We start from the raw sequence: 26,046 nt of genomic DNA on the forward strand, positions 1-26,046 counted from the left end.
GTTGCTGTTTTTTCTTCATTTCTTATGCACTCCTGCCCCAAGTGTTAACGTTCATAATGAATCTGTGATCAGATGTGCTATTTTTCCTTTGACTTTGTGTTTTTGTTTTTGACACAGAATGCTTCATGTTATATTTGATTTCTTAGTTTCTAGTGTATTGTTTATGAGGCTTAGATTTACTTAGAATGGCCTTTCTTAATCAGTGAGTATCAGGAAGTCACTCTCTGTATCTGTAGTTATCAGGCACTTGAGGTGAAGATGGATCCAACCTTTACTTTTTTCTAGATAGTCACATTACACCACTTTAGGAAATATCCCTGGATCCAGCCCAGAATTTTATATGGTACCTTTGTTAAATAATGTATTAAGTTTATTAGTTTGTTGTTTCAAACATTGCGATCAATATGTCAGCATCTAGTGTCTTCATTACTGGCCCTTTTGAATTGGTTGAAATATGTACTAATAAAGTACTCCTACCTGTTGAGCCTGAAATCAGGCTGCCTGGGGAGGCTGAGCTGTGGTAACCAGTGACCCTCACTTCCAAGTCTCTTCTGCAGCAAGGCCTATTTCATCTCTCTGTGACCTCTAGTTGATAGAATAGCCTTTACTGGAATAGTCCTGGTCCTTGGGACAAGAGGAAAGAGTGCAGGGAACAGTTTCAGCTCGTCAAGATGCTCAGAGTGTTGGAATCTCTTCCATTGACAATTTCTTCAAAGTCTCCTGAGCAGGGCCTGCCTGGTGGCGCAAGGGGTTAAGCACCACACTACGAAGCAATCCGCAGCCTCTGCAGCGGACTTGAGGTCCTCTGCAGCGGCCTCTGCTCCCGGCCAGTGAGGGAGCAACCCACATGGCTAGGCAGACCTCTCATTTCTCGCCCGCTGCTCCCCTCAACAGTGTATTTCAGTATGTGAAGATACATAAATTTTTTAAAAAAAAAAACAGTCACCTGAGCAGCAACACTGAGATGGGCATACACTGTCCATGAGGCATACATCCGTGTGTGTCTCCAGTTCGGCTCCTGTCTTGAGAGCTGACCCTAATAACGCCCCATGGGGCTAATTCCTTTTCTCTGAAAAGCCCAGATTTGTGCATGTGGCCAGGACCCTGTGGCATGTCCAGGTGTTGCTGCTGTTAGTGCAGAGATCTGTGTCTGCAGATGCAAGTGACCTGCCATCTCCACAGCTTATGGGTGTCAAGTGTGGGCAGGATAAACACATTAACATTCCCACAGGGTGCAGCAAACCTCTCCTGTCTTCCCCACTGCTCCCCTCAGCAGTCAGTGTATTTCAGTAGATCTGCCTGCTCTGCTCCTGCTCTGTCTCTGGTGAATCCTCTCAACCCCTGCACAGCTCTGGCCTGTACCCCAGTTCTTGTATGCATAAATCTTAAGAAAAAAAAAAAAAAAGAACAGTGGCTTGGAGCAACACACTTTAGATGGAACCAAGTATGATTACACTGTGAAACTGTCAAGAAAACAATTGTTTAAGTTTTTAGACTCCTGAGAACTGGTGATTGTGGACTTTTAGTCCGAGGACAGAATGAGTTCCATTTTCCTCCTTTCTAGAGAGTGACTTAACAATTATTTATAGCAAGGAATAGTTTGAGCTTCTTAACTCTAATCATCTCTTACCTCCCACATTTCCTTTTAGAAAATCCTTTCATATTGTCCATTGGGCACAACTTGGGTTTGCAGTGAATCTGTACACCCTGAATCAGTACACTTTGAACTGAACATGTGAGTTTGATTAGTCTCCTGATATTGAGGGTAGCATCACAGGTGTCAGCAGACAGCCCATTCAAGGGGAAGGTGGGTTAGAGGCACTTAGTGACTCGTGGTCCTAGAAACTTTGAATCGGGCTGGGCTATGATCACTTCCTTGGTTAAGCTGCAGGAATCCTGGGAATTACTTCCTTAATGCATGGCTGTGTGCTCTGTCCTTTTTGCCACGGACCAGCACAGCAGTAGACGATGAGGCCACCTCAGGGTTGAGAGAAGCGTGCAGGGTGGTCAGGGCATCGGTGAAAGAAATGACAAACAGACACACTTCAAGAGTGAAAATCTGAGTGTAATTTTCTTTGAGTTTGTGACCAATATATATATGTTTTCCAAAAGCACATGGACAATGAATATCAATGAAATCAGCTTGCTCATGGGCTCAGTCTATCACCATCAGGGAATTGATCTACATAACAAGCAATGACTTTTATAGAAGAAGGAAGTTTAGAAAGACAAATAAGGAATTAAAGTTTGTAGTTCTAGAAAGACAGGATAAGATTTTTAGCATTCTTGTAGTGGTTCCTGGTGGTCTTATCTTTTGATAAGCTTCTGCCTTTTCAGGGAACTTCCACTGTACTTCCTCTGCTTCAGGGTGTTTTGCTGTTCTCCCCCTGCGCGCTGGTTGCCCAGCCAGACCTAGGGACTGTTAGCCCTAAAGGTCACTGCAGGGGGAGGTGCAGCACTTTTTTTCCTTGAAGCTGTGGTTTGATTTAGTAAGGGACTATGTTTGACCTTGGAATAATGTAGGTTTCAGCTGCCAGTTCCATTTGCATATTGATGATTTTCAATAAATGGGTTTAAAATATTTAGACTCTAATGACTTTTTAAGACCCACTGAGTTTGTATCCTATGATGTCAAAAATGTTTTCAGGGACGTTAGATATGTCATTGCATAAAATAGACATAGCCAGTAGTCTATTATCATAAAATGGGCATAAAGCTATCATAAAATGTTAAAAAGTATTAAGGGCCTCCCCTGGTGGCACAGCGGTTGAGCACTGGGCTGCGAAGCTGCCCACAGCCTCTGCAGCATCGGTTCGATCCCCGGCCGCCGCCGAGGGTCCCACATGGCGTCACAGACCTCTCCTGTCTTGCCTGCTGCTTCCCTCAGCAGTGTATTTCGTCAGTCTGCCTGTTCTGTTCCCCGCTCTGGCTCTGGTGAATTCTCTCACCCTCCCCCACTTCTGACTGTACCCAGTGCTTGTATAAATAAATAAATAAATAAATCTTTTAAAAAAATTATTAAACCTTAAGAACACAATACACAATTCAGTTGAGAGCCATGTGAACAAACAGGCTGCTTAAATCATAGCTGCATGAAATTACCTGGTTCGTTCTTTTCTCCAAGTTCATGCTGTCATTATGTAGCTGTTCCTGTTGCTCCTGGTGTCCTCTTAGCTGCTGGCTAGTCATGTCCACAGTAGCAGTGGGTCTGCCTGGTGCATTCCATGCTGCATTGATAGTGATCTCTCTGGGTTTCTCTGACTTTGTCGCCATATTGTGTCCAGTGCTGTAATCCTCTGTGGTGCCATTGGACTAGGCAGAGTGCCACCAGCAATGCTGGAATTGCTTTCAACAGCCCAATGTCATGTCATTAAAAAGTTGATCTGTTGGTATCTACTATAGATTGAGGTGTGCAGGGGCCTTGCCCACCTTCTGGGAAGAGGGTTTCTAGCTTAAGGACCAATGGAAAGAAAAATACTGTAAAGCCAGAGCTGTAACTCTGGCAGGGGGTGCAAAACCCTTGCACTTACTGTTGAATGCAGTGTTTTGTCCATGAGAAAATATTGCTGTGGTTCTGAGATGGTTCAGCTTGTGAATAGACCATGTACCTTTGTAGGGTTGATGACTATGAGGCAGTATTGTCATCCTGTTTTCCTTACCACTCCACTGACATTTTATTTTCCCTAACTTCTGTTAGATACAGTCTGCAATGCAGGTGTCATACAAGATATGTTAATCAGCTGCTTTCTGAGTTAAGTGTGTGGAGCCAGAAGTGGATATTTGAACGGCCTGGGCCAGGGGTCAGTGCCACCAGCGCCCACACTGCTCCAGGGTCAGCTGCAGTGTCTTCCACCTGCCTTTCTGGCGTGGAAGGTCTTCTCACTGGAGCGCATTCTAAAGCTTTTCTATGAGGTGGATGTATATCCTTTTAGGAACTTCTTGGGATTTCGATTCATTATAATCCACTACATTGAATTGAAGCCATACCCATATTTTGGGACAGATCCACTTCACTGAAACTCTGGAGCCATTCAGGGACAAGACTCGTCACATTCAAGAGGCCTGTTGACCACCTTGTGAGGATCTGCAGGCCACTCTAGAGCGGCAAGAGGGTCTGTGACAATATCATCTTGCCTCAGAGATTGGTTCTGAGGCTCCATTTTACTGGCTATGTGCTGAATGTGGTCTGTGTGTGCTCAGTTCGTAGTTTCAGATTCTTTGGCTGACCAGAGTAGCTGGAAGGAAGCCTGACTAATCCTGCCTGTAGTGGGTTTTACTCAGGCCGGTCCTCACAGCGGAGCGATAGTTCTTTGCAGTTATTCTTCCTCTACATTCACCTTATGACCCAGCGGCTATGAATTTTGTGTCTCTGAGGAAGAAACCCAGCCTTGGTTGCTGCGCTTGGTGTTCTGGGGCTGCATTTCAGCTTCCCTGGCTCAGACAGTCTTTGCCTCTCCAGTAAAAGTCCCAGAGGGGGATGTCAAGGCTCAGGAGAAAACGGCATTTTCTTTAGCTGTTTGCCATGGGTTTGATATGTCTGGCGAGGCAGGGTCAGAGGGAAGCTCTGGCATTCTCCGGTGCGCCCTCCTGCCTTAGTGGGGGCTGGCCCTTCTGGGGTGTGTCTTTGCCACCATGGTGAAGGTGAATCAGGGTTTTTGGGAGCAGGTAGGGAACCTGACGACCCCAAGTGTGCTCTCTCATTTCCTGTCTTGGGTGAGAAAAGGATTGAATGTCAAGATCAGAATTACACAAAAGCAAGAGGCTAATTGATAGAAACAGGACAGGAAAACTCTCTTAGTAGAGAGTAGTCATGAGTGGGGACCCCTGAGGGGCTGAGAAGCAGGTGCTCATAGAGGGTGTCATGGGCACGGAGTGTGGGGTTGGGTGTTGGGTGTCTCCATGGTGTGTCTCTTTCTGTTGGGGTTCTTCTAGGCTGCGACACCTGTTGATTTTGCCCACATCCCCTGGTCTGCCCTTGGAACACCAGCTTTGGTCTCTCGCTTTAACGTTGTGTTCCCATGTTAGTGTCCTGACTGTTGCACTCTGCTGGGGTGGGGTGGGGTGGGGTGGAGGTGCTGTTGGTTTGCAACAAGGGTCACTCTCCGTGCTCTACAGGTGAGGGGTTCAGGGGGTGCTTCTGTTGTGTCCCCTTGCAGGTGTGTTGGGCGTCCAGGGGTATGGAGGGTGAGGCCTCACTCTGTGGATGGGCATGCAACCCAGGTGAGTGTCGTTGATGCTGTCAGCAGAGGCTTGGGAGAGGCCTCCACCCAAGCTCCTGGGGGACCTTGCCCGGCTGAGCCGGGGCCCAGGGTCAGGAAGCGCAGGAGTTCAGGGGGTCATAGGTGATCAGCGCAGCCCAGAGACACTGTCCGCACTGCAGTGGTGAGGACGCCACTGAAGCCCTGAGCTCTAGGGACAGAGAGTGGACGCGCCCTCTGTGGGCTGTGGCCAGGGGATGTCACAGGGCAGTGTGGATGGCAGTTGTGCCATCACGGAGAGATCCATCTGCCCCTCCTGCCCCTCTGAGTAGCAAAATATGACAGATGAGCAAAGCCACCACAACTGTACAGGGTCAGAGTGTGAAGTGCTGTCACGGGAGGAAGAAGTGGCCACACGCGGGGTCTCTGGCCCCTGGGAAGGCTGAGCTGAGCCTCTGCCTCCTGAGAGCTGCTCCCCTTCTAGATTGAGCCCCCACTGATGTCAACTGTGTTTTGCCAGTTCTACCAGTCACACTTGAGCTTGGGCCTCCTGCCCATTCTAGTAGCACAGGCTCAGCTGCCACTTGAATGCACCTGTCGCTGTCCAGGTGGCATCTGCAGCTCCTGCAACATGAAAACCTCATCTTGTTCTGCCCTCGCATGTGGAATTAGATTCTTCTCAGCTCAGGTCTCAAACCACCAGAATGGGATTTCCCAATTCCAGAGTTTAATCTCATCTAGTGCAAGTTATTTGCAGCATTATCTAATATCTTCATGGATGCTAAGAACAGCACCACTGTGTGTGTGAGTGTGTGTGTGTGTGTGTGTGTGTAAATATATTCACTTTCTTATATTTACATTAATATATTTACATTACAGTTACCATTCTTGGCCAAACCTGAAGGATGTGTTTGCAGGTGATGAGGTTGCTCCCTTTTCCGCCTCCTGCTGGCCTGTGTGTGGTGACACCTCAGAGTCCAGTGGGAGAAAGTACTCAGGGGTCAGTGGGGACACGTTTAAACAAGGGTCATGACAGACAGACACTCGCTGACTAAAACCAGGTAGCACAGATATGCATCATTTGACCTTTGGTTGTTGGGAGTTTATGTCGGTGCTGCTAAATGTAGTTTTTAATAAAGAGCTTCACATTTATGTCATTGAGTCTGGAGTACAATAGGTGTGTGCAGTAGTCTTAACTATGATTCTTGGCTGGAATTCTGGTTAATGGTAGATTTCTTTTTTTAATTTGATAGAATGATAGAATTTTGATAGAATGTGTATGACTTATAATCTAATTTTAGTCACTCTCCTATCACTGTGCAGCTGTTTCATTTTATAAACCTTTGCACTCTGGAAAGCAGCCGTGGCAGGTCTCCTGCCCACAGTGACTCTTCAGGTGCTTCTTTTTCTCCCTTTCCTAGTAAACCTGCTCCTTTAAATTGTAAAATAAAGTCTCATTTTAGCTGTTTTTGCATGTAGTGTTCTTTGGCATGTAGTATCTTTACGGTGTTGTACAGCTGTCCCCACCTTGGTGTGCAGATGTCTCTTCCTGTCCATGCTATCCCTGCTGTTGGTGAACAGCCCAGGGGGGTTGGGTCCTACTGTCGTTCCGTATTCCCTTTCCCCAAGAATCACCTTCGTTCCTGTTGTCCTTCCCGGCTGCATCATTTATGTTTGCTCCAACAGTGCACAAGGCTTCCGGGTCTCAATTTTTGCCCATACTTGTTCTTTTCTTTTTTTTTAAAATAATTTCCATCCTAGGGGATGTAAAATCCCATCTCTCATACTTTTGATTTCTTTTTCCTAGTGACTGGTAGTATTGAGTGTTTTCATGTTGAGTATCTGATTTGCAGAATTATGTATTCCATTCCTTTGCTCATTTCTGATGGACTATTTTATGGGTGTTTGTTTTTTGTGAAAGATTCTGTCTGCCTACCCCCAGGCAGGCAGGAAAGCTGTTGACAGTGTGGTTTCCTCTTCCATTCAGCACCGAACTCTGTGCAGATGGCCCTAATCTGGTGGTGGTCTGTCTGGTAACCTCAGCATATTAATATCCTACTTTGTTGCGTTCCTGTTTTACAGGTTCCTCCAGCAGTCTCCAATATGAGGCTTTCTCACCATGCTGGAGTTGCAGTGCACTAGTTCACAGAGTGTCTGTGGGCCTTAAACGCCATCATTTGCACTGTTTTCTTACATATGTATATTTGCACATTGGTTCTGTGCACATTATTGTCTCCTTTTTGTTAATGTTTTTTTCTTTAATCAACATTTCTTTTTAAAGAATTAGGAGAGGAAACACGTCTGTGGAGTCTTCTGTACAATTACCCACATAGGTACCATTTCCAGTGAGCCTGATTTTTTTCTTTGGATCCAAGTAGCCATCTCGTGTGCTTCTTTCAGCCTGCAGGGCGTCCCCTCCCGCTGCGGTCTGCTGCTTCTGCATTACCTTAGCTTTTGTGTCTCTGCAATGTCTTTACTTCTCCTTTGTTTTCTGTTCATCTAGTTTTACCCAGTTTGAGATGGTGGGTTGAAGGATGTTTCAGCACTTTCAAGGTATCTTCCCCTTCTGAGGAGAAGTCATCCATCATTCATATGTGGTTGTATCATCTGCTGTCATTTTTCTGACTGCTCCGAAGATCTTGTCTTATCCTTGGACAGTGGCTGTTTGTGAAGGGCCTGGACTGGTTTTCTTTACTGTGACCTGATTACAGATCATTAAGTTTATTCGATTTGTGTTTTTTCCTTTTCTCCGGCTCAGACTCTGTCCTTGGTTCTGTTAAATGCGTTGCTTGCTGTTTGGTGCTCTTATCAGTCATGTACGCAAGTTCCTGTACACGTCAATACTTGGATGTGTTATTTCTGTAGTGTGCTTATTGGATTTTCCTTTCTAGAGTAGCGTCAATGTGATTTTCATTAGTTTTCTGTGGATGAATTATAACTAGTTACGACCATTTTTTACTTAACATTTTCTTTTTTCTGTTGTGTAGAGTTACCCTAATCCACTGAGAATAAGGGAAAACTGAGCATCTTTGTTACTCCTTGTCTCACTGTGAATGTTGATGTCATCTGTGGCCATCAAGGACGTTGAATTGTATTAAGGAGAAATCCTCTGAATCCTTATTTTAGTCATTGCAAATGGAAGGTGTTTGTATGGGGTCTTACTATATATGTGGATGTTCATAGGATTTTCTGCACAGGAATGTGATGTGATATGATGGAATACATTAACAGTTTTCTTAAGATTTTTGTTTCCTTATACTTAGTGTCATCTTTTCCGAAAGCCTTTCATTGCTATGATCTGTTTTTTCTTCCTCCAATAGAAATATTGGTCTCTACCAGTTTTTTTCCTCTTCTTTTAATGCCTATTGTTCTGGTCGACCATATTATTCCCTATGATGTTGAAAACTACCCATAATATACTGGAGATTTGCAAATTTATGTTTTTTTTTTTTTTTTTTGGTAAAGATTTATTTTATTTATTTTTGCACATAGAGCTAGGGTGCAAACCAGAAGCGCAGGGGGTGAGAGGATTCCCCAGAGACACAGTGGGGAGAAGAACAGGCAGATTGACTGAAATCCATTGCTGAGGGGAGCAGCGGGGATAGAGGAGAGGTCTGCTGTGCCCTGTGTGTCAGCTCCCTGGCTGGGGATGGAACTCATCCTGCCTTGGCTGCCGATAGCTTCATAGTGCTGAGACTTAACCCCTTGAGCCACCAGGAAGGCCCTGATTCCCAAATTTCTATCTTCAGCTTAGAGCTCTTGATGTATAAAACACGTGTCCAGTTGAGTATGGAACACCAGTATCTACCAGCTGGTCATGCAGACAGCATACTAGGAAAATATTCCTGTACCTTTAGCCACCAAGTTATTAGCAAGTTCTCCTCCCCTTTCCTCCTCTGTTTCAGAAGTGATGCCCTGTCTTGTATTCTTATGGCTCTGTCTGTTGAACATCTCTTACCTCTGTTTATATCCCTCTCATTGTTTGCACATCTGGTTTAGGGTCTAGGTTTTGTTTACTCTGAGTTGGAGATTCCAGGCTTTGAAATCACAGGAATAAAATATCAACCCCAATTTTTACATGCTTTTCTTGTTATGAAGAGTATGATCACATAATATTCTATAGTGGTGAATTTTTTTTTAAAAGATTTATTTATTTATTTATACAAGCTCTGGGTATAATCAGAAGTGCAGGAGGGTGAAAGGATTCACCAGAGCCAGAGCAGGGAACAGAACAGGCAGACTGACAAAACACACTGCTGAGGGGAGCAATGGGCAGCAGGAGAGGTCTGTGTGCCATGTGGAACCCTCGCTGGTGGCCAGGGATCAAACTGGCGCTTCAGAGGCTGTGGGCAGCTTCGCAGCCCAGTGCTCAACCGCTGCGCCACCAGGGGAGACCCCTCTATAGTGGTGAATTAAGCTCACATATCCCACAGTTCATGAAGCTGACTGGCTTCAGTTCCAGAATACTTTTACTGTCATTCTCACCTCACTGCCAGGGATGCTGCCTGATCTCCAGTTCAGTTACCATGGTGAGTGCTTTTTATTTTCTCACATGATGACACCTGCTGCGTCTCACACACTGATGACAGTGTTTTTTACAGGAAGAGCTAAGTGTTTGGGTCTTCATTGATGTGTCAGCCGACAGCACAGTGTTGGGTTTTTCTTGTACCTGTATCTGCATTCAGCATCCTTTTCACTCCACTCCTTTAGCACATTATTCCAGGTACGTGTCTATTCTACCTGCCAACCCAGTTATAACCTCTCCAAGGAGCAAATTTTATTCATCCTTTTATTCTTAGCATCAAAGATACTTCCCAATTTATAAGGTAATTTATAAAAGAACTTTTAGGAGCAAATGAGTTAGTTTAGAGGTAAGGCTGTTTCTACTGAGAATTCTGTTCACCCCACAATGTAGAGTAAGAAGATGGTGCCTCCTATACAAGGTCAGAGACCCACAAACGAAGGTGCGTTTACACTTGCTTTGTCTGGCCCAGGCTGAAGTCCTACAATGAGGAGAAATGTTCCCTCCCAGGGGGTGGTGTCATTTGAGGATGTGGCTGTGAGCTTCACCCGGGAGGAGTGGCAGGACCTGAATGTTGCTCAGAGGACCCTGTACCGGGATGTGATGCTGGAGACCTACAGTCACCTGGTGTCAGTAGGTGAGGAAACTCCAATGCAACACTTGAGTTTAAGCGCGCTGTTTTCTACACTGATAAGTGTGCACTGGCTTATGAAATTGGGTGCTGGTGAGGTTGAACATGGCAAACATACTAGATGTGGGTGTTCCCTTTTTATGAAAAGTTCCGGTGGGCCTTCATTACACAGCTCTTAACCCTGCTTTCGTTAGTTTTTAAAACTGAAGTTTAACTTGATGAAAGACCAACACTGTTTCTCATCACAGGGCATTGTGTTACTGATCCTAAGGTGAGCATCAGGTTGGAGCAGGGAGTACAGCCATGGACTTTGGAGAAACCCCCAAACCAGGACCTCTCAGGTCAGTCAGTGCTTGCCGGGCCGGAAGTCTGGCAGAAGGCTGGGAGTGTGGCCAGTGATATTGGCCACACTGATTTACTTTTCCGGTGTTCAAACTTTGGGCAGTTTGTCTGCATTCATTAAAGTGATTCTTCATTCAGTTTCCAAATATTGCTGTCTCCTAGATTTCCTTCTGCTCTTTTCATGGTTGTCTATATCTTAAACCAGTATGCAGTCCCTGATACTGTGGAAAATTATTCTGCATTAGTCACATTTTCTGTGTTCTCTTTATTAATTGTTCTCACAGACTGTTCTCTTTGATGTATTTGTTCAGGCGTTCATTCATTCTTTTAGCATGTTCATGGGAAGTTTTTGCTAGTGGTAAATTTTCTATGAGTGCGGATAGTGACAGTAACCACAGAAATGGCCTTTCCTTTGTTAAAGTTATATTCTGTGAGAAAGGATAATATAACAAATACATATATTAGACAGATAAAGCATGGAGAATGATTAACCAGGATGAAAGAGAAAAAGTGGAGGATGTGATTTTTAGAGTATATGCTCCAAAGGCATCATTAGGGAGATGAAGTCTTTGTAGCGCTCAGGTGAGATACATGGCTTTTAACTGACATGTCATGTATGTAGTTCTCTGTGCAGTCTGAGCTGGAGGTTGTGTGTGGCACCTGGAGATGTCATTTACCAGGTAACTGACTCAAAACTCATAGAGGGGGGGTTTGATTGGAGAGTTATTTAGAACGTGAGTAGTTTTTCAGAGACAAGCCTTCTGACTGCCCACATGCGACACTGATATTGTGAGGCTGAGGCGGACCCAGAAATTGTTCAGCATGTTCTGTGACATGGGAGTGGAAACATGAGGTTGTGGTTTCTGAAGCCATGGAACCAAGTGTTTCAAGTTGGGGGCTCATACCCTGGGAGAGGAGTTTGAACTGTGCAATTCCACCTTTTCGTTGGAATCATTGGGAAGAAAACAACAGAATCAATGATAGTGTGATATAGCCAAAGCTAACATAGTAGATAAAAACTTGAGCTGCTATGAATGCAGTGGAAACACAGGTACCATCGAGTGCAGCGAGAATACCAGGGTGTTGATCTCAAATGTGGGAAAAGCCTTTAAGGATGATGGCCACAGGTTGGATTGCAGAACTTTTGTCCTTTCCATCAGCAGGGAAAGTTGGACACAATGATGAGGTGGAGTTTGCTGCATTTATCAGGATTCTGAGCAGCATATGCTATAATATTCAAATAAGCATTGACAGAGAGGTCTCTTCCTGCCGTGGAGGGAAGTACTTGTCTCTGAGAACCTCTGCAGGTGACTGTAGCCAGTGCTGAAGGAGAAATAAAATCTAAGGAAATGTACATGCAGAATCCTTGTGTCTAAGCTGTGCTCTTTAAAAGTGCCTGGAAAATGACCCTGTGTCACTTTCAGTCAATAGGAAAACCATGACTTCTGCAGAGCTTGATTATTCAAAACATACCAGCAGAAGTAGCACAAGGTCATCCTACAAAAGAAAGAATATAGACTCTATGTTAGGTTAAATGCTCCTGGTTGAAATCGACATCTACAGTTAAATGAATATTTTTACCAAATATTTATGATTTTATAAAAACACTGTGAGGTAAGTTTTTCAGCTTCCTTGTCAACCTGATTTGACATTAGAAAAATCAGTTAATTGGGGCCTTCCTCGAGGCCTAGAGGGGTTAAGTCTCTGTGCTCTCACGGCTATCGCCTGAGTTTGGTCCACGGGCAGGGGCTTACCCTACATGGTGCAGCAAACCTCTTCTGTCTCCCCGCAGCTCCCCTCAGCAGTGTGTTTCACTCAGTCTGCCTCTTCTGCTCCCCATTCTGTTTGGTTATCCTCTGAATTTCCCCCCCAGCCCCCCATGCACCTCTGGTCTATACCCCGTCTCTTTTATGCCAAAGTAAAAGTAAAAGAAAATCTGTTTAATTTTTCCTGTAATTGTTTAGGGGTGAAAAGCATGAATCAGAAAAATTCAATACCTGTGAAATTCTGTTGTAGTGTAGAAACTTTTGTGCTTTTTAGTAGCAGTTACTAGAAACATTTAGAGTTATTTATACAAATGATCATTTTTATCTCTTTTTAGATGTTTGTACTGTGGATTACCTCACTAAAACCAACCCTCCAAATCAGGGAAGACATTTGTGGCAAGCTTTTACTGCCAACAACAAAATATCAACCAACAAGAGAACTGACTTAGGGGAAAAAAGTAATTTGGACTCAATTTATCATTTGAACTGGGATATCAAAAAGGGAAACATTTCAGCAATGATGCCCGAGAACCCTACTATATATAGGACAATGTTTACTCCTGGTGGGCCTCATGAAGAGCATGCTGGAGAGAATGAGGAGGTCTTTCATAGAATTAGGGACTCCATCAGGTATCCTGAGCACCTTAGTCATCAGGTGATTCAAAATTTTCTACAGCCTTTTGAATTTTGTGAGCAAGGGAACGCCTTGAACAAAGACACAATATTTAGAAAGGGAGGAAGAAAATCAGCCCTCACACACCATCACCAAATACATGCTAGAGAGAAACTCTACAAATACCAAGAGTGTAGAAAAATGTTTTCCTGGAAATCAGTCGTCTTTTTACATCAGGGAAATCACACTGGAGGGAAACCTTATAAATGTCAAGAATGTGGGAAAACTTTTTCCAGTAAGTCCATCCTCATCATACATAAGAGAAGTCACACTGAAAAGAAACTCTATGAATGTGAAGAGTGTGGGAAAGATTTCTCCCGGAAGTCAGATCTTGTTGTACATCAGAGGACTCACACTGGAGAGAAACCTTATGAATGTGAAGAGTGTGGGAAGGCATTTTCCAGTAAGCCCGCCTTCAACATACATCAGAGAATACACACTGGAAAGGAACCCTATAAATGTCAAGAGTGTGGGAAAACTTGTTCCAGTAATTCCACCCTCTCTAAACATCAGAGATGTCATACTGGAGAGAAACCCTATGAATGTCAAGAGTGTAGGAAAGTGTTCTCCCAGAAGTCAGGTCTTGTTGTACATCAGAGGACTCACACGGGAGAGAAACCTTATGAATGTAAAGAGTGTGGGAAAGCATTTTCCAGTAAGCCCGCCTTCAATGTACATCAGAGAAGACACACTGGAGAGAAACCCTATAAATGTCAAGAATGTGGGAAAACTTTTTGCAGTAATTCAGACATCAGTAGACATCAGAGAAGTCACACTGGCGTGAAACCTTACGAATGTCAAGAGTGTGGGAAAGCATTTTCCAGTAAGCGCGCCTTCATTGTACATCAGAAAAGACACACCGGAGAGGCCCTATGAATGTCAAGAGTGTGGGAAAACTTTTTCTGGTAAATCACACCTGAAGAGGCATGGCAAAATCCACACTGGAGAGAAATGTTATGAATGTGAAGAGTGTGGGAAGGCTTTCTACGACAGGTCAGGCCTCTATGAACATCAAGTGACTCACACTCGAGAAAAACGGTATGAATGTCAAGAGTGTAAGAAGGGTTTCCACCACAGGTCAGGCCTCTCTAGTCATCGAAAGATCCACAGAGGAGTGAAGCCCTATGAATGTCAAGAGTGTAGGAAAGTGTTCTTCTACAAGTCATATCTTGTTGTACATAAGAGGATTCACACTGGAGAGAAACCCTATGAATGTCAAGAGTGTGGGAAAACTTTTTCCAGTAATTCTGCCCGCTCTAGACATCAGAGACGTCATACTGGAGAGAAACCCTATGAATGTTAACTATAGAAAAACTTTCTCTTCCAAATCAGCTATCAGTAAACATCAGAGAAATCATACTGTAGACAAACCTTTTGAATGTGAATAGTGTGGGAGAACGTTCTCCAATAAGTCTGCCCTCAGTAACTATCACAGAAGGCACACTGTTGACAAACTGTATGAATGATAACACTGGTAAATCTTTCTCCTGGGTATCAGGCCTCTATATGCATTCTAGACGTTAGAATTTACAAAACCTCTATAGGAAACCTTACTCCTATAAATCAGGTGTCACTTGACAGCAGAGAATTCTCACAAGAGAATAACCCCATGGATGTCAAGAATGTAGGAGAACTATTGTGTTGTCGAGAAAGTCATGTCCTAATTTTTTTGGTGTGTCCAAAAATGCATCTCTCAGAATTCAATTGAATGTAGATCAAAGAATTCATACAGGAGAACTTCTTATTAATGTGTGCAGTGTAGGGAGATGCTCCTGGAGGTTAGCCCTTGGTCTGCCTCTACAGATAACTCACAGATGACCTGTGTATATGTGGGTATCCTGAATGTAATAAAGCTTTTTACTTCAAACCAAATGTCACTGTGTAGCAGAGAACTCAAAGGAGAATAACCCTGTGACTGTCAATATTGTAGGGTGGTTTTTTGCCAGAAGGAGCTCACACTGCATGCGGGTATCATACATGAGAGAAACCCTATGGGGGAATGTGTGTAGGGAAATTATATGGAAGTCAATCTTAAGTAATAATATAAATTTTACAGAGCAAGGTGACACTGTGGTAGAAATGGCACATATCTGCACAGCATTTTAATTCTGTTGGGGGCAGACCTTATCCTATAACTGAACTCAGCTCAGGAGTATGTCAACACAGACAAGGAACTTTATTTCTCTTTGAATATTATTTCTATTATAAAATGTTTAAAATATTCAAACCTGGGTCCTCCCCAGTGGCAGAGCAGGTTGAGCACCGCGCTGTGAAGCTGTCCACAGCTCCTGCAGCACGGGTTCTATTCCTGGCTGCCAGGGAGTAACCCACACAGCACAGCAGACCTCTCCTGCCTTGACCACTGCTCCCCTTAGCAGTATCTTTGGTCCATCTACCTATTCTGCTCCCCGCTCTGTCTGTGGAGAATTCTCTCACCCTCCCACACCTCTCACCTGTATCTCAGTTTTTGTATAAATAAATAAATCTTTTTAAAAAAATCATGAAAAAAAGAAAACAAAAATGTTCAAACCTAAGAACACAGACTACATCATTCAGTTGAGAGTCATGTGAGCAAACATGCGGTTTAAATCACAGTTGCCTGAAATTACTGATTCATTCTTTTCTCCAAGTTCATGCAGTGATTATGTAGCTGTTCCTGTTGCTGTCGCTTCTAGTGTCCACTTAGTTCCTGGCTGATGCTGTTCATGTCCACGGTAGCCATCCTGTCTATACGGTACATTGCATTTTGCATTGGTAAGTGATCTCTCTGGGTTCTTCTAAGTTTGTCATCATGTTCTGTCCTGTACTCTAAGCCTGTGTGGTGCCATGGGACTTAGACAAGGTGCCACCAGAAATGCTGGAATTGCTCAACACCAAAATGTCATTCCAGTAGAAGTTGAGCTGTTAGATATTCACTATAGATTGAGGTCTACAGCTGTCCTTTAGCTGTAGCCACCTTTCAAGTTAAAGTTTTCATGGGGCCTCCTTGGTGGCCTAGTGGTTCTGTCTGAGTGCTATCACCACTGGCTGGAGTTTGATCCCCAGCCAGGGAGCTGACCCACAGATGGCCGCATTAGACCTCGTCTCGCCTGCTGCTCCCCTCAGCAGTGTATTTCAGTGGATCCGCCTGTTCTGTTTCCCACTCTTTGTCTGGTGAGCCCTCTCACACCCTGTACCTCTGGCCTACACCCCAGTTATACAAAATAAATGTATTTTTAAAATAAAGGATTCTTTCTTAAAATTTTCTTACTGAATTGTTCATTTTTGTGCAGTATTTATTTGCTTTCCTCATGTACGGTCCCCATAAATGTTCCATCACCACCTCCCCTGTGAACAGTAACCATAGTCCCTTGTGCTTTTCACTCCCCTGTTTTGTCCCCCCCCACCACCTGTATGTCTCCCATCTATAATTTGCCTGCTAGTTTTGTCTTTATTTTTCCTGTGACCTTTTGTTCAGTTTCCCTATATTCCTCCTATAAATGAAACGATCCAATGTTTTTCTTTTTCCTCCTTTCTTCTTTCAGAACATAATCCCTTCCAACTCCATGTTTCTGCAAATGTCGTGATTTTATCTTTTGATTGCTGAGTAATATTCCATTGTGTATAGAGACCACATCTTTTTGATCCAGTCATCTATTTTGGGCATTTATGTTGTTTCCTTGTCTTAGCTGTTGTAAATTATGTTGCACTAAACATAGGAATCCAGGTTTCCTTTTGAATTCATGATTTTGTGTCCTTGGGATAGATTCCTAGGAGTGGAATTGCTGGGTCATATGGTCGCTCTATTTTTAGTAATTTGTGGAATTTCCATGCAGCTTTCCATGGTGTTCATTTAAGTGGTGACTGAAGCTAACTATTATAAGTGGTGCACCCTGGACGGCAGTGCTGGTGGGCATGGATAGCCCCATGGAAAATGGTAACAAAGAGTATCATTAGGGGGTGCAGACTCTGATAAGAAATGTGAAGGTCTGCAGAGGCAGCCCCCAGGATATTTGGTGTTTGGGATTTGGCGTTTTTGGATCTTAAGCGATTCTGGGGTCAAAAATTTCTGCCCCCGCCATGCCAGTCTTCCAGAAGGCTATTGTGAGCCTCTGAGGAACGTGGAGAGGCTTCCAGCGGCCAGCCTCAGAGAGGGAAAGTTTGGAGGCTTTCAGTGACTGAGTGACTGAAACTGTTCCCAGCTTTTGCTAAAGTTACTAGCTGGTTGAGATGGTGAAGACCTGGAGTGGGTGCCTCTATGACCTGTGTGAGTATGGCCATTTTGTCGGGGCTTTTGGCTGCTGCAGCTGCTGTTTTGAGTGTCGCTTCTCTGGTGCATTGCTGGGGTGTTGGCAGCAGCTGCCTTCCAGGGAGCCAGAGTTCTCTGGGAGTACCTGTTTACTCTGCATATGGAGTTCCAGGATGTTAGAAGTTCTGCAAACAGAACTACTTTCCAGAATTGACTGCTGTTCTCTGAGGACGTACTGGCTTGTGTGCATGATCCCTACTAAGAAGATAAGCTTGATCCAGCAGTAACTTACTAATCTGTATTATCGTAAACACAATTGCATGCTATTTTTTGCTTCTTTGTTCATATCTTTAATAAAAGCTTGAGCCTGGAGGGTGAAAGGCAGAGCTGCTCTCGATGGCTCTCCCTAGCCTACCCCCACTGCAGATTCATTTAGACTCCAAGTCCTGTTAAGGGCAGAGAACTTGATTGGCTGTCTGGCTGTCCGCAGCACTGGGGCATCATGGCAGCTCAGGGGATCATTTCCTGCTGTGTCTTCTGTTGTCTTTATGAGTTGGAACCGGGCATGTAGTCTGGCTGCCGTGTGCTCAGGTCCACAGTGGCAAGAAGATGCCATTTTGGGACTGTGGCCTATTGTTCAGGAGAGGAGCTCCGTGTCCTCAGTGGTGGGCGATGTCATTTTTGGAGTGTTTGTGTTTAGGACTTTTAAAAACACTTGGACACTACTTTGGGTAAGGTGAGTGGCCATTTTTGGCCTCAGTAACTCTGTTTTTCCTGGTTTGTTAAAGTAAATCCCATTGTTATTCTCTGAACTTGAGTAGTCTTGCAATTGTGTGCCTGGGTGAAGAACTCAAGACTGATGAACTATTTGGGCAGTGCCTTCATCAGTTTAGTGTCCCTTGCTGCCCTGTGTCAGCTGAACCAGGTTGCATTCCCACCAGCAGTGTAAGAGGCTCCTTTTTCTTCACATTTTCACCAGCATTTGTTGTTGCCAGTTTTTTTTTTTTTTTAAACTGGTGTGAGGTGTTGTCTCATTGTGGTTTTGATTTGCATTTTCCTGCTTATAAGTGATGTTGAGCATTTTTTCATATACCAGTTAACCATTTGCATTTCCCTTTGAGAAATGCCTTTTCAGTTCTCCTTACATTTTTTTTTTAAACTGGGTTGCTTGTTTTTGTTGAGTTTTGTGAGTTCTTTGTAGATCTTTGAAATCAGTCCCTTATCAGTTGTATGGAGTGCAAATATCCACTCCCAACAAGTTGGGTGTCTCTTTGCTTTTGATACCGGAATTGTCAGGCCTAGTCTCCCAGCCAGGAACAGATCCCAGGCTGCAGGGGCAGCGCTGAGCCCCAGCCACTAGACCACCACGGGTTGGTGTCTCACGAAGCTGCAGCAGGAACTTTGCAGACTTAGGCAAGTAAGCGAGAAGAGACAGGTTTGTTTAGAGAAAGAAAAAGTTTATTGAGGAGAAAAGGAACAGAAATAAAGTGGGACTCCCAGGCCATGAAACCAGGCCTGGGAGGGGCAAGTTAGCCAAAGTGGAGTCGTGTCTCAGGGAATATATACCTTCTTTCCCTAATTATTCTAAAGCTCCACCAGTCTCTTTGTGATTGGTTAGTTCTGTGCTGTTTCACTTAATTTGCTACTGAGTGGGGGATGTTCACATTCCTTATCTAGCAGGTCTGTCTTTCCCCATTTGTTGCATCTTTATCTTTATGGCCCAGTCCTCTGGGTGAGCATCCCTGCATTGAAGTTAAACAGCTGCCCTTTTAAGTTGTCCATAAATTAAACCACTCTGCATTTCCCCAATCTCTACCTCCCTTTATCACCTGAAGGAAACCAAGGCCAGCATTAACAATGTTGTCCTTGGTCCTGGGAGGTTTGTTTTTCCAGGTGGAATTAGTTACATTCCTCTTGCTGCCCTTATTTCTGAAGCCTTCCTTAGTTCTCCGAGGTCCCCTTCTGCAGTGTCCCTAAAACTGCCTAATTCCTAGATTGCTCTGTGTCTCACTTTGTGATTGTATCTTTTGCTGTATAGAAGGTTTTCAGTTTGATGTTGTCCCAGCTGTATTATCTTTTCCTTCATTTTGCTTGCATGTGATATGAGTCCTCACAGAGTTTCTGAGGTGACTGTTAGGATTTTTTTTGCCTGTTTTTCCCTTTATGTTTTATGGTTTCAGGTATTGAAGTCTTTTATCCATTTTGAGTTGATTTTTGTATGTGGTGTGTGAGGTAGTATTCTAGTTTCATTCTTTTGCATGTAGTGGTCCAGTTTTCCCAGCACCATTTCCTGAAGAGACTCCTTGTTCCATTGCATATTCTTAGCTCTAAAGGATTCTTGCTTAGGAACTAACATAAAAAAATATATTGTGAATCCGCGGCTGTCACTATGACAGGAGGTGCAAAAACCCTTGCACTTCCTGCAAAATGAAATGTTTTGTCCACATGAGAGAATGATTGATGTGGTTCCAACATATGGTTCTGCCGGTAAATAGCCCAGGTGGGTTTATGGGGCTGATAAATACAACATATTGTTGTCAGCCTGTTTTCCTCATCACTTTACTGACATTTCATTTTCCCTAACTTCTCTAAGACACAGTGTATTATGCAGGTGTCCTACAAGAGAGCAGTTAATCCACTGATTTTTAAGGTAACCATTTGTAGTCAGAAGATACAAGTGGATTTATTAACTGCTTGGGCCAGGGGGTCAGTGCCACCAACGCCCACACTGCCCCAGGCTTCACTGCAGTGACTTCAGTCTTTCTGCCAGGAAAATCATGTCAGTGGAACTATTTCTAAACCTTTTCTATGAGGTAGATTTACATCCTTTAAGAAACAGATTTTGATCCTTTATAAACCACTGCATTAAATTTAAACCACACCTGCATTTTGGAATAGAACCACTTCCCCAAGCCTCATCACACTTGAAAACCTTGTATATCAACTTGTGAGGATTTGTGAGCCTTTTGAGAGTGGCAGAGGGTCTGTGGCGAGTAAAATTGTGCTTCGGATGTATTCTGAGGCTACACGTTACTGGTTGTGTCTTGAATGTGATCTTTGTCTGACTCAGTTCATACTTTGGGTTTAGGGACTGGTGTGGAAGGTGGTGTCAGACGGACTCCCTGAGGACACTCTCACCCCTCCTTCTCAGGGGCAACCGGCGCCTTCTGGTGTGTTTCTTGCCACTGGTGGTGATTGATGAACAGAGGTTTTTGGTAGCAGGCCCAGAGCCGGAGGCCCTCAGATGTGCTCTTCCTCATTTCTTGTCTTTGGTGTGAAAGCACTTCACAGTGGAGACCAGAGTTACAGAAAAGCAAGAGATTTATTCACAGGAATAAGGGACAAGAAAGCTCTGAGCAGAGGGGCCCTGAGTGGGTGGCTAGTGAGGGGGCGAGAAGCAGGGGCTCACCTGGGTAGTGTGGGCAAGGAGTGGGGTTTGGTCATGGATGTCTCTGCCGTGTGCCTCTTGCTGAATGGCTTGGCCTGTGGGGCTACTGATGCCCACTGAGTTTGCCCACATCACTGGCATGGCATTTTCACAACGAGCCTCGGTCTGTGGATTTAGAGTTGTGTCCTGTGTTGGTTCCTCAGCGTTCCTCTCTGGGCTGGGCTGGGGGCACCGTTCCGTCGGGGACTGTTTCTCTGTCCGGCTGATAATGGATTTGGAACTTGGGCACCTGCTCCTGACTGCCTGCCTCTGCCCACTTCCCAACTTCCTTGTCAAGAACATCTTCCCGGCCAGAGTCCCCATCCTGAGTTTCCTCAGCAGAGAGGCAGGAGCCCTTTCTCTGGGCTCCTGAGGCTCCCCTCTGAGTCCAGTCCTGCGGGGCTTCCTCCTTGGGTGCCGTCCTTGGCTCTTGTGCCAGGAGACACCCCCGCCATGCTGCCTCCCCAAGGCTGCGATTTCCTAAGTGTCCTTAAAGCCCCATTAAAGATCGCCTCTGGTGCCTCCCATCAGCCCTCACCTCAGACCTGGTCCAAAGAGGGTTGTAGGATTTGCTGAGACAACACTCCTCTGCTAGTACCAGGTTTCCTTGAAGCGTCTGTTGCTGTGAGGTGAACCATGTGAGCTGTTTGCAACAAGGCTCACTCTCCATGGTGAGGGTGAGGGGTTCAGGAGGCACTCGTCTTGCGTCCCCTTGCAGGGGTATTGGGGCATCCAGGGGTGTGGAGGGTGAGGCCTCACTCTGGATGGGTGGGCAATCCAGGTGGGTGGTGTTGATGCTGTCAGCAGAGGCTTGGGAGAGGCCTCCACTCACTCCAGGGGGACCTTGCCCGGCTGAGCCGGGGCCCAGGATCATGAAGCGCAGGAGCTCAGGGTCGTAGGCTGATCAGAGCAGCCCAGAGATACTGTCCACACTGCAGTGGTAAGGACGCTACAGGGCAGTGTGGGGGGCAGTTGTGCTATCACTGGGAGATCGGTCTGCTCTCCTGCCCCCTCTCAAATAGCAGAATATGACAGACAAGAGCAAAGCCACCAAACTGTACAGGGTCTGAGTGTGAAGTGCTGTCATGGGAGGAAGAAGCGGTCACACGTGGGGTCTCTGGCCGCCTGGGAGGGCTGAGCTGGAGCCTCTGCCTCCTGAGAGCTGCTCCCCTTCCAGATTGACACCCCGCTGTGTGTTCCCTGGGGTCCGTGCGCCTGGGCCTCCTGCAGGACTGTCGTGAGACCAGGGATGTGGCTTTGCATGTCAGGTGTGCATAGAATCGCAGAGGAACCTCCTGGCCCATGGCCAGGGCTCAGGCCGCATGTCAGAACCTCTTCAATGAGGGCTTAGGTGTTGGCTCTACGGCTGTGGGAGTTGCTGGGTGGAGGACAGCGCAGCAGACACGGGGAGACTGATGGTTGGACCCGCGGTTGGCTACGCCCAATGACAGGACTGATGGGCCCTGCGTGGGTCGACTGTCCAGGATCCCGAGGGAAGGAAGAGGAGGCGGATTCACCTGACTTGATGCTCTGAACTCAATGATTATGCCAGTGTTGGTGACGGAGGAAGTTGGTGGGGGATGTAGGCTTGGGGCCACCAGGGCCTCAGCCTTGAGATGATACCCTGAAAACAGGCAATTCCATGGGGTGACCCCAGAGCAACCCCTGTTCAACGTCATTTAACCCAGAGATCCTCCAACTATGTCTTTTCTCTAAAGAAAGTGTGTCCCGGCCCCACCACCTCTCTGCTCAGTCTCTACTGCTGACACCCCTCAGACCCAGGGATCCCGGAGGTATATTGCATTGAGCAACACCACACTGACAAAAACACGGGAGTCATGGAGCAGGCTGCTGAGAGCAAGATCCTGGCCGTTTTTATTGATAGAACAATCATACAGCATCAGCTACGTGCGTTAGGAGGACAAGGAGAAAAGGATGGGTGAAACTCAGGAATGTCATCTAGGGCTTGGGGGACATGCGTCTACTGACCATGTTAGCCTGATGACCAAGTGTTGTAATCAAAACTGGACCCCAGACCCCCCCAGCCATGGTCCTAATCTTATCAACAAGGCATTCCATTGATCAACTTCTGGGGTCCCTTGTCATACATCAGTCCTTGCCCCACCCTGGGCATTCCCGGTCATACCTCTTGATTCATACCCTTCTCAGAGTGATCCAGCTTTCTGCTCTTGATTGATATGAAAGGTACCTTGTAAGGTTTGGCTCATATGACTGTGACTGGACAGTTCTGACCTTTGTATAGGAATGTAGAACTGCAGTAACCATAATGGTGGCTGAACAGGCCATTTAATTCTAGCGGATTAAGTCTAGCAGACCCACGAAGGTACATGTGGAAATGCTGGTTTCAGCCCATCCCATTTCCTCCCTGTTGGTCCCTCCTGGAGGCTGGAGGAAGGCCAGGGGCTGGGCACTAGGGATATGGGGTGTTGGGGGTGATGTGGGCCAGGAGGAGGGGCTGGGGGGGTGCAGGTGGGGAGCTGAGATGGTGAGGGAGTGGGTGAGCAAGGCCAAGGCCAGGAGGGTGGACTAATGTTCTGGGGGTGGAGTCAGAGTTGAGGTCAGGGAGGGGGGCTGAGGCAGGGGGCAGGGCTGGAGTGTGTTGGGCCATGTGGGGTGAGGCAAGAAGGGCAGAGGAGGTGGGCAGTTCCACAGGCCAGAGGAGGGAGGAGGGACAGGCAGGCCTGTGCTTAGAGCCTGCCAACTCAGCCTCGGGGTGGGGTAGGGGATCCTCCAGGGTGGCGAGGGCCCGAGGTGCTCACCAGGAACTTCCATACTTAAAATCTCCTCTGCCTGCCTCGTGTATGCCTTCACCTTGGCTTGCAACTTGTCCACCAGGTCCTGGAGCCCGAGGGCGGCCTTGTGGGTCTCCTCAGCCTGCAACTAGAGCTTCCATAGTCCAGCCCCAGATCCATTGCTGCTTGGATGGGACTGATCCTCAGAGGACTTGACGAAGTTTTGAGTCCTCTACCTGGTAAGTCATTTCCTTGACCTTGAGTTCATATTTGTGGGCCCCCTTCAGAGCCTCAGCTCCCCGTTTCTGCTCCGCAAACACCTGGTTTTCCAACCTCCCCACCTGGGCATGGTGAGAAAACAATTCAAGTCAGATCTCCCAGGCTCCTCCCATGAACTCCTGTGAAGGTGAGCTCAAGATCTTCTAGTCCTATTTTACAGAGGTGTCTCCTAGGCCTCAGGAACCCCATTTTCTCTCAAGACCACCACTAGGCCAGCAAGGCCTGTGCACGGAGAGACCCTTTTGGAGCAACAGCAGCCAGGTCCACACAGTGCAGCTCCTGAGACAAGCCTTGCAAGATGCCCCTTCTCCTGGGCCCGGGGAGCTGGATTAGGGCTGTGCTTTCTGAAAGCTGCGGCACTGTGTGACGTGGCCCTGATGGCCTACACAGGAAGGCAGCAGGGTCACAGGGAGCACAGGGCCAGAAGTCCTCACAGATGTGTTCAAGCCCAGGGGCAGTGACTGAGCTCAAGCACGCCGGCTGCTGCCATGGAAGATGAGTTTCTCTGTCTGTAGGACAGAGGTAATAATTCTTGCCTGACCTCCCTTCAATGTGGCAGTCAAAGCAGACCCTGTGAATGTACTTTCTCAAACGGTAAAGTCCTTCTTAGGGGGAGTTAATGTTACAGGTGCTCCTGCCTCTTCTGAAGTCTTGAGGTGAGAGGACAGTCAGTGAGGGTGCTGGTCACCAACTGTGGCCCCAGCTCCACTATCCAGCAGAGCCAAGCAGTGGGGGTGGTGGCCTGATGCTGGGAATCCCAGAGACCAGAGCCAGGGGGTGACTTTGAACTTGCAGACCCACTAGATGGAGCATGAAATCTACCAGAACTACCTGTTCAGCAGACCCTGAGCATCGCCCCCATCCCCGGGTCCCAGGAAGCTGTGATCATCAGCCTCTCCAAAACCTCTGTTGCTACAGGGCTACTCTCTAAGCCTGTGTGACGTTTATGGAACTTGAAGGACTGGGCAGCTGGCAGTTGAGGACAGTCCAGAGAGCTCACTTACGTGGGGAGTCCGAGGGGCTGATGAGTGAGGGCTCCCTCCAGACCCAGGAATCCAAGAATGCTAGAGGGTGGCATGGATCCAACCCCTCCCTGGAGGGGGGTGTCGATGAGAAAGGCAGCCCTGAACTCATTTTAAGGGAGAAGGACTGGAGAGTTAAACATGAGCATTTGAAGAGTTGGTGGTGGGGGCAGCTCTAACCTCTTTGGTATTTACTTTTGTCACTGTGTGTCTATGACCTCGGCCTTGTAGTTTTTGGCCAAAAATTCCTTTCACATTAAAGAGGCAAAGTACTGGGGACCACATCCTTGGAGGTTGGCAGAATGAGCGCATCGGGAGACTTCAAAGAGCTGAAAATCTACAAATAATTGAGAGTCGGCCCTTCCTGTCCTTGGATTCAACTCACTGGCGTTCACAATTGCTTGAGTCCATGAGTGAGCAGCCCAGCATAGACCCTGGGAACCTGGGAAGTTCAAAGCCAGGTTGTTTAAGAGCCAGTTAGGGTCCTCGGTCTCCATGTGCAATCTCCTCAATCAGTGGCCACTTTCCCACCACCCTTTACATTAACTATTTTACTTGCTCTTCATGACAAGTTCTCACATAATTATGCCATTATTAAATGTATAATTATAATTAAGACATGATTTTCATTTTGTCTGGTATTTAAAATATAAATAAATCATATTATGTTTATTTTACATCTACACTTTCACTCAACAATATGTGGGCAAGACGATGCACAGGACTGGCCTAGCTAGAGCCTCCTGTTGTCACTGCTGTACTGTAGTCCACTTAAGGCCAAGTAATTTTTCCATTCTTCCATATGCACACTCGACTATTTCATTCCTATTTTGTATTCTGGCTGGAATAACACTATCTCGAGAGTTTTATATTCCACTTTCTTCATTGAATGCTGTAATGTTTCCTTGGGTTTTCATTTAGATTTTTTCCAATCATTTGTTACTGTAAATAAAGTGCCGGGGAACATTTTCACGAATCAAGATCCCGCGGGATCTCAGGTGGGATCTGTCGCAGCAACTCCGGCCACGGGCACCTTGTCCAGCTCGTAAATCTCGGCGACGAGCCGCGTAGATCTCGCGGGATCCCGCCTCCTGGCGCTCCGGGCCCGCCCGCACATCGGAGCCGTGTCCCGGGCCAGCGGGAGGGGTGGGTGGGGGACGTCGTGCGTGTCTCCGAGCCCTGCCGGAACTGACCTGGGAGTGACC

The 26,046-nt window shown here is 46.2% G+C and overlaps 1 protein-coding gene across 11 annotated transcripts in view; it reads left to right on the forward strand.

The window, feature by feature from the left end:
- Positions 1 to 25,773, forward strand: part of LOC119233402 (zinc finger protein 664-like) — a 37,907-nt gene extending 12,134 nt beyond the window's left edge. For 4 of the 11 annotated variants that reach the window (XM_054690766.1, XM_054690768.1, XM_054690771.1 and 1 more), the window contains 4 exons: positions 9,800 to 9,921; positions 10,193 to 10,357; positions 10,600 to 10,692; positions 12,795 to 18,349. In XM_054690766.1, coding sequence (XP_054546741.1) covers positions 10,207 to 10,357; positions 10,600 to 10,692; positions 12,795 to 14,008 — 1,458 coding nt within the window. In that variant the 5' untranslated portion in view covers positions 9,800 to 9,921; positions 10,193 to 10,206 and the 3' untranslated portion in view covers positions 14,009 to 18,349. The other 7 variants (XR_008550132.1, XR_008550131.1, XM_054690769.1 and 4 more) reach the window with 7 other exon arrangements.
- Positions 25,774 to 26,046: the final 273 nt, after the last annotated feature.

The sequence above is a fragment of the Talpa occidentalis genome, unplaced genomic scaffold, assembly GCF_014898055.3.
Source record: "Talpa occidentalis isolate TD23 unplaced genomic scaffold, MPIMG_talOcc4v2.1 talOcc4.8, whole genome shotgun sequence".
In the NCBI taxonomy this organism is placed as follows: Eukaryota; Metazoa; Chordata; class Mammalia; order Eulipotyphla; family Talpidae; genus Talpa; species Talpa occidentalis.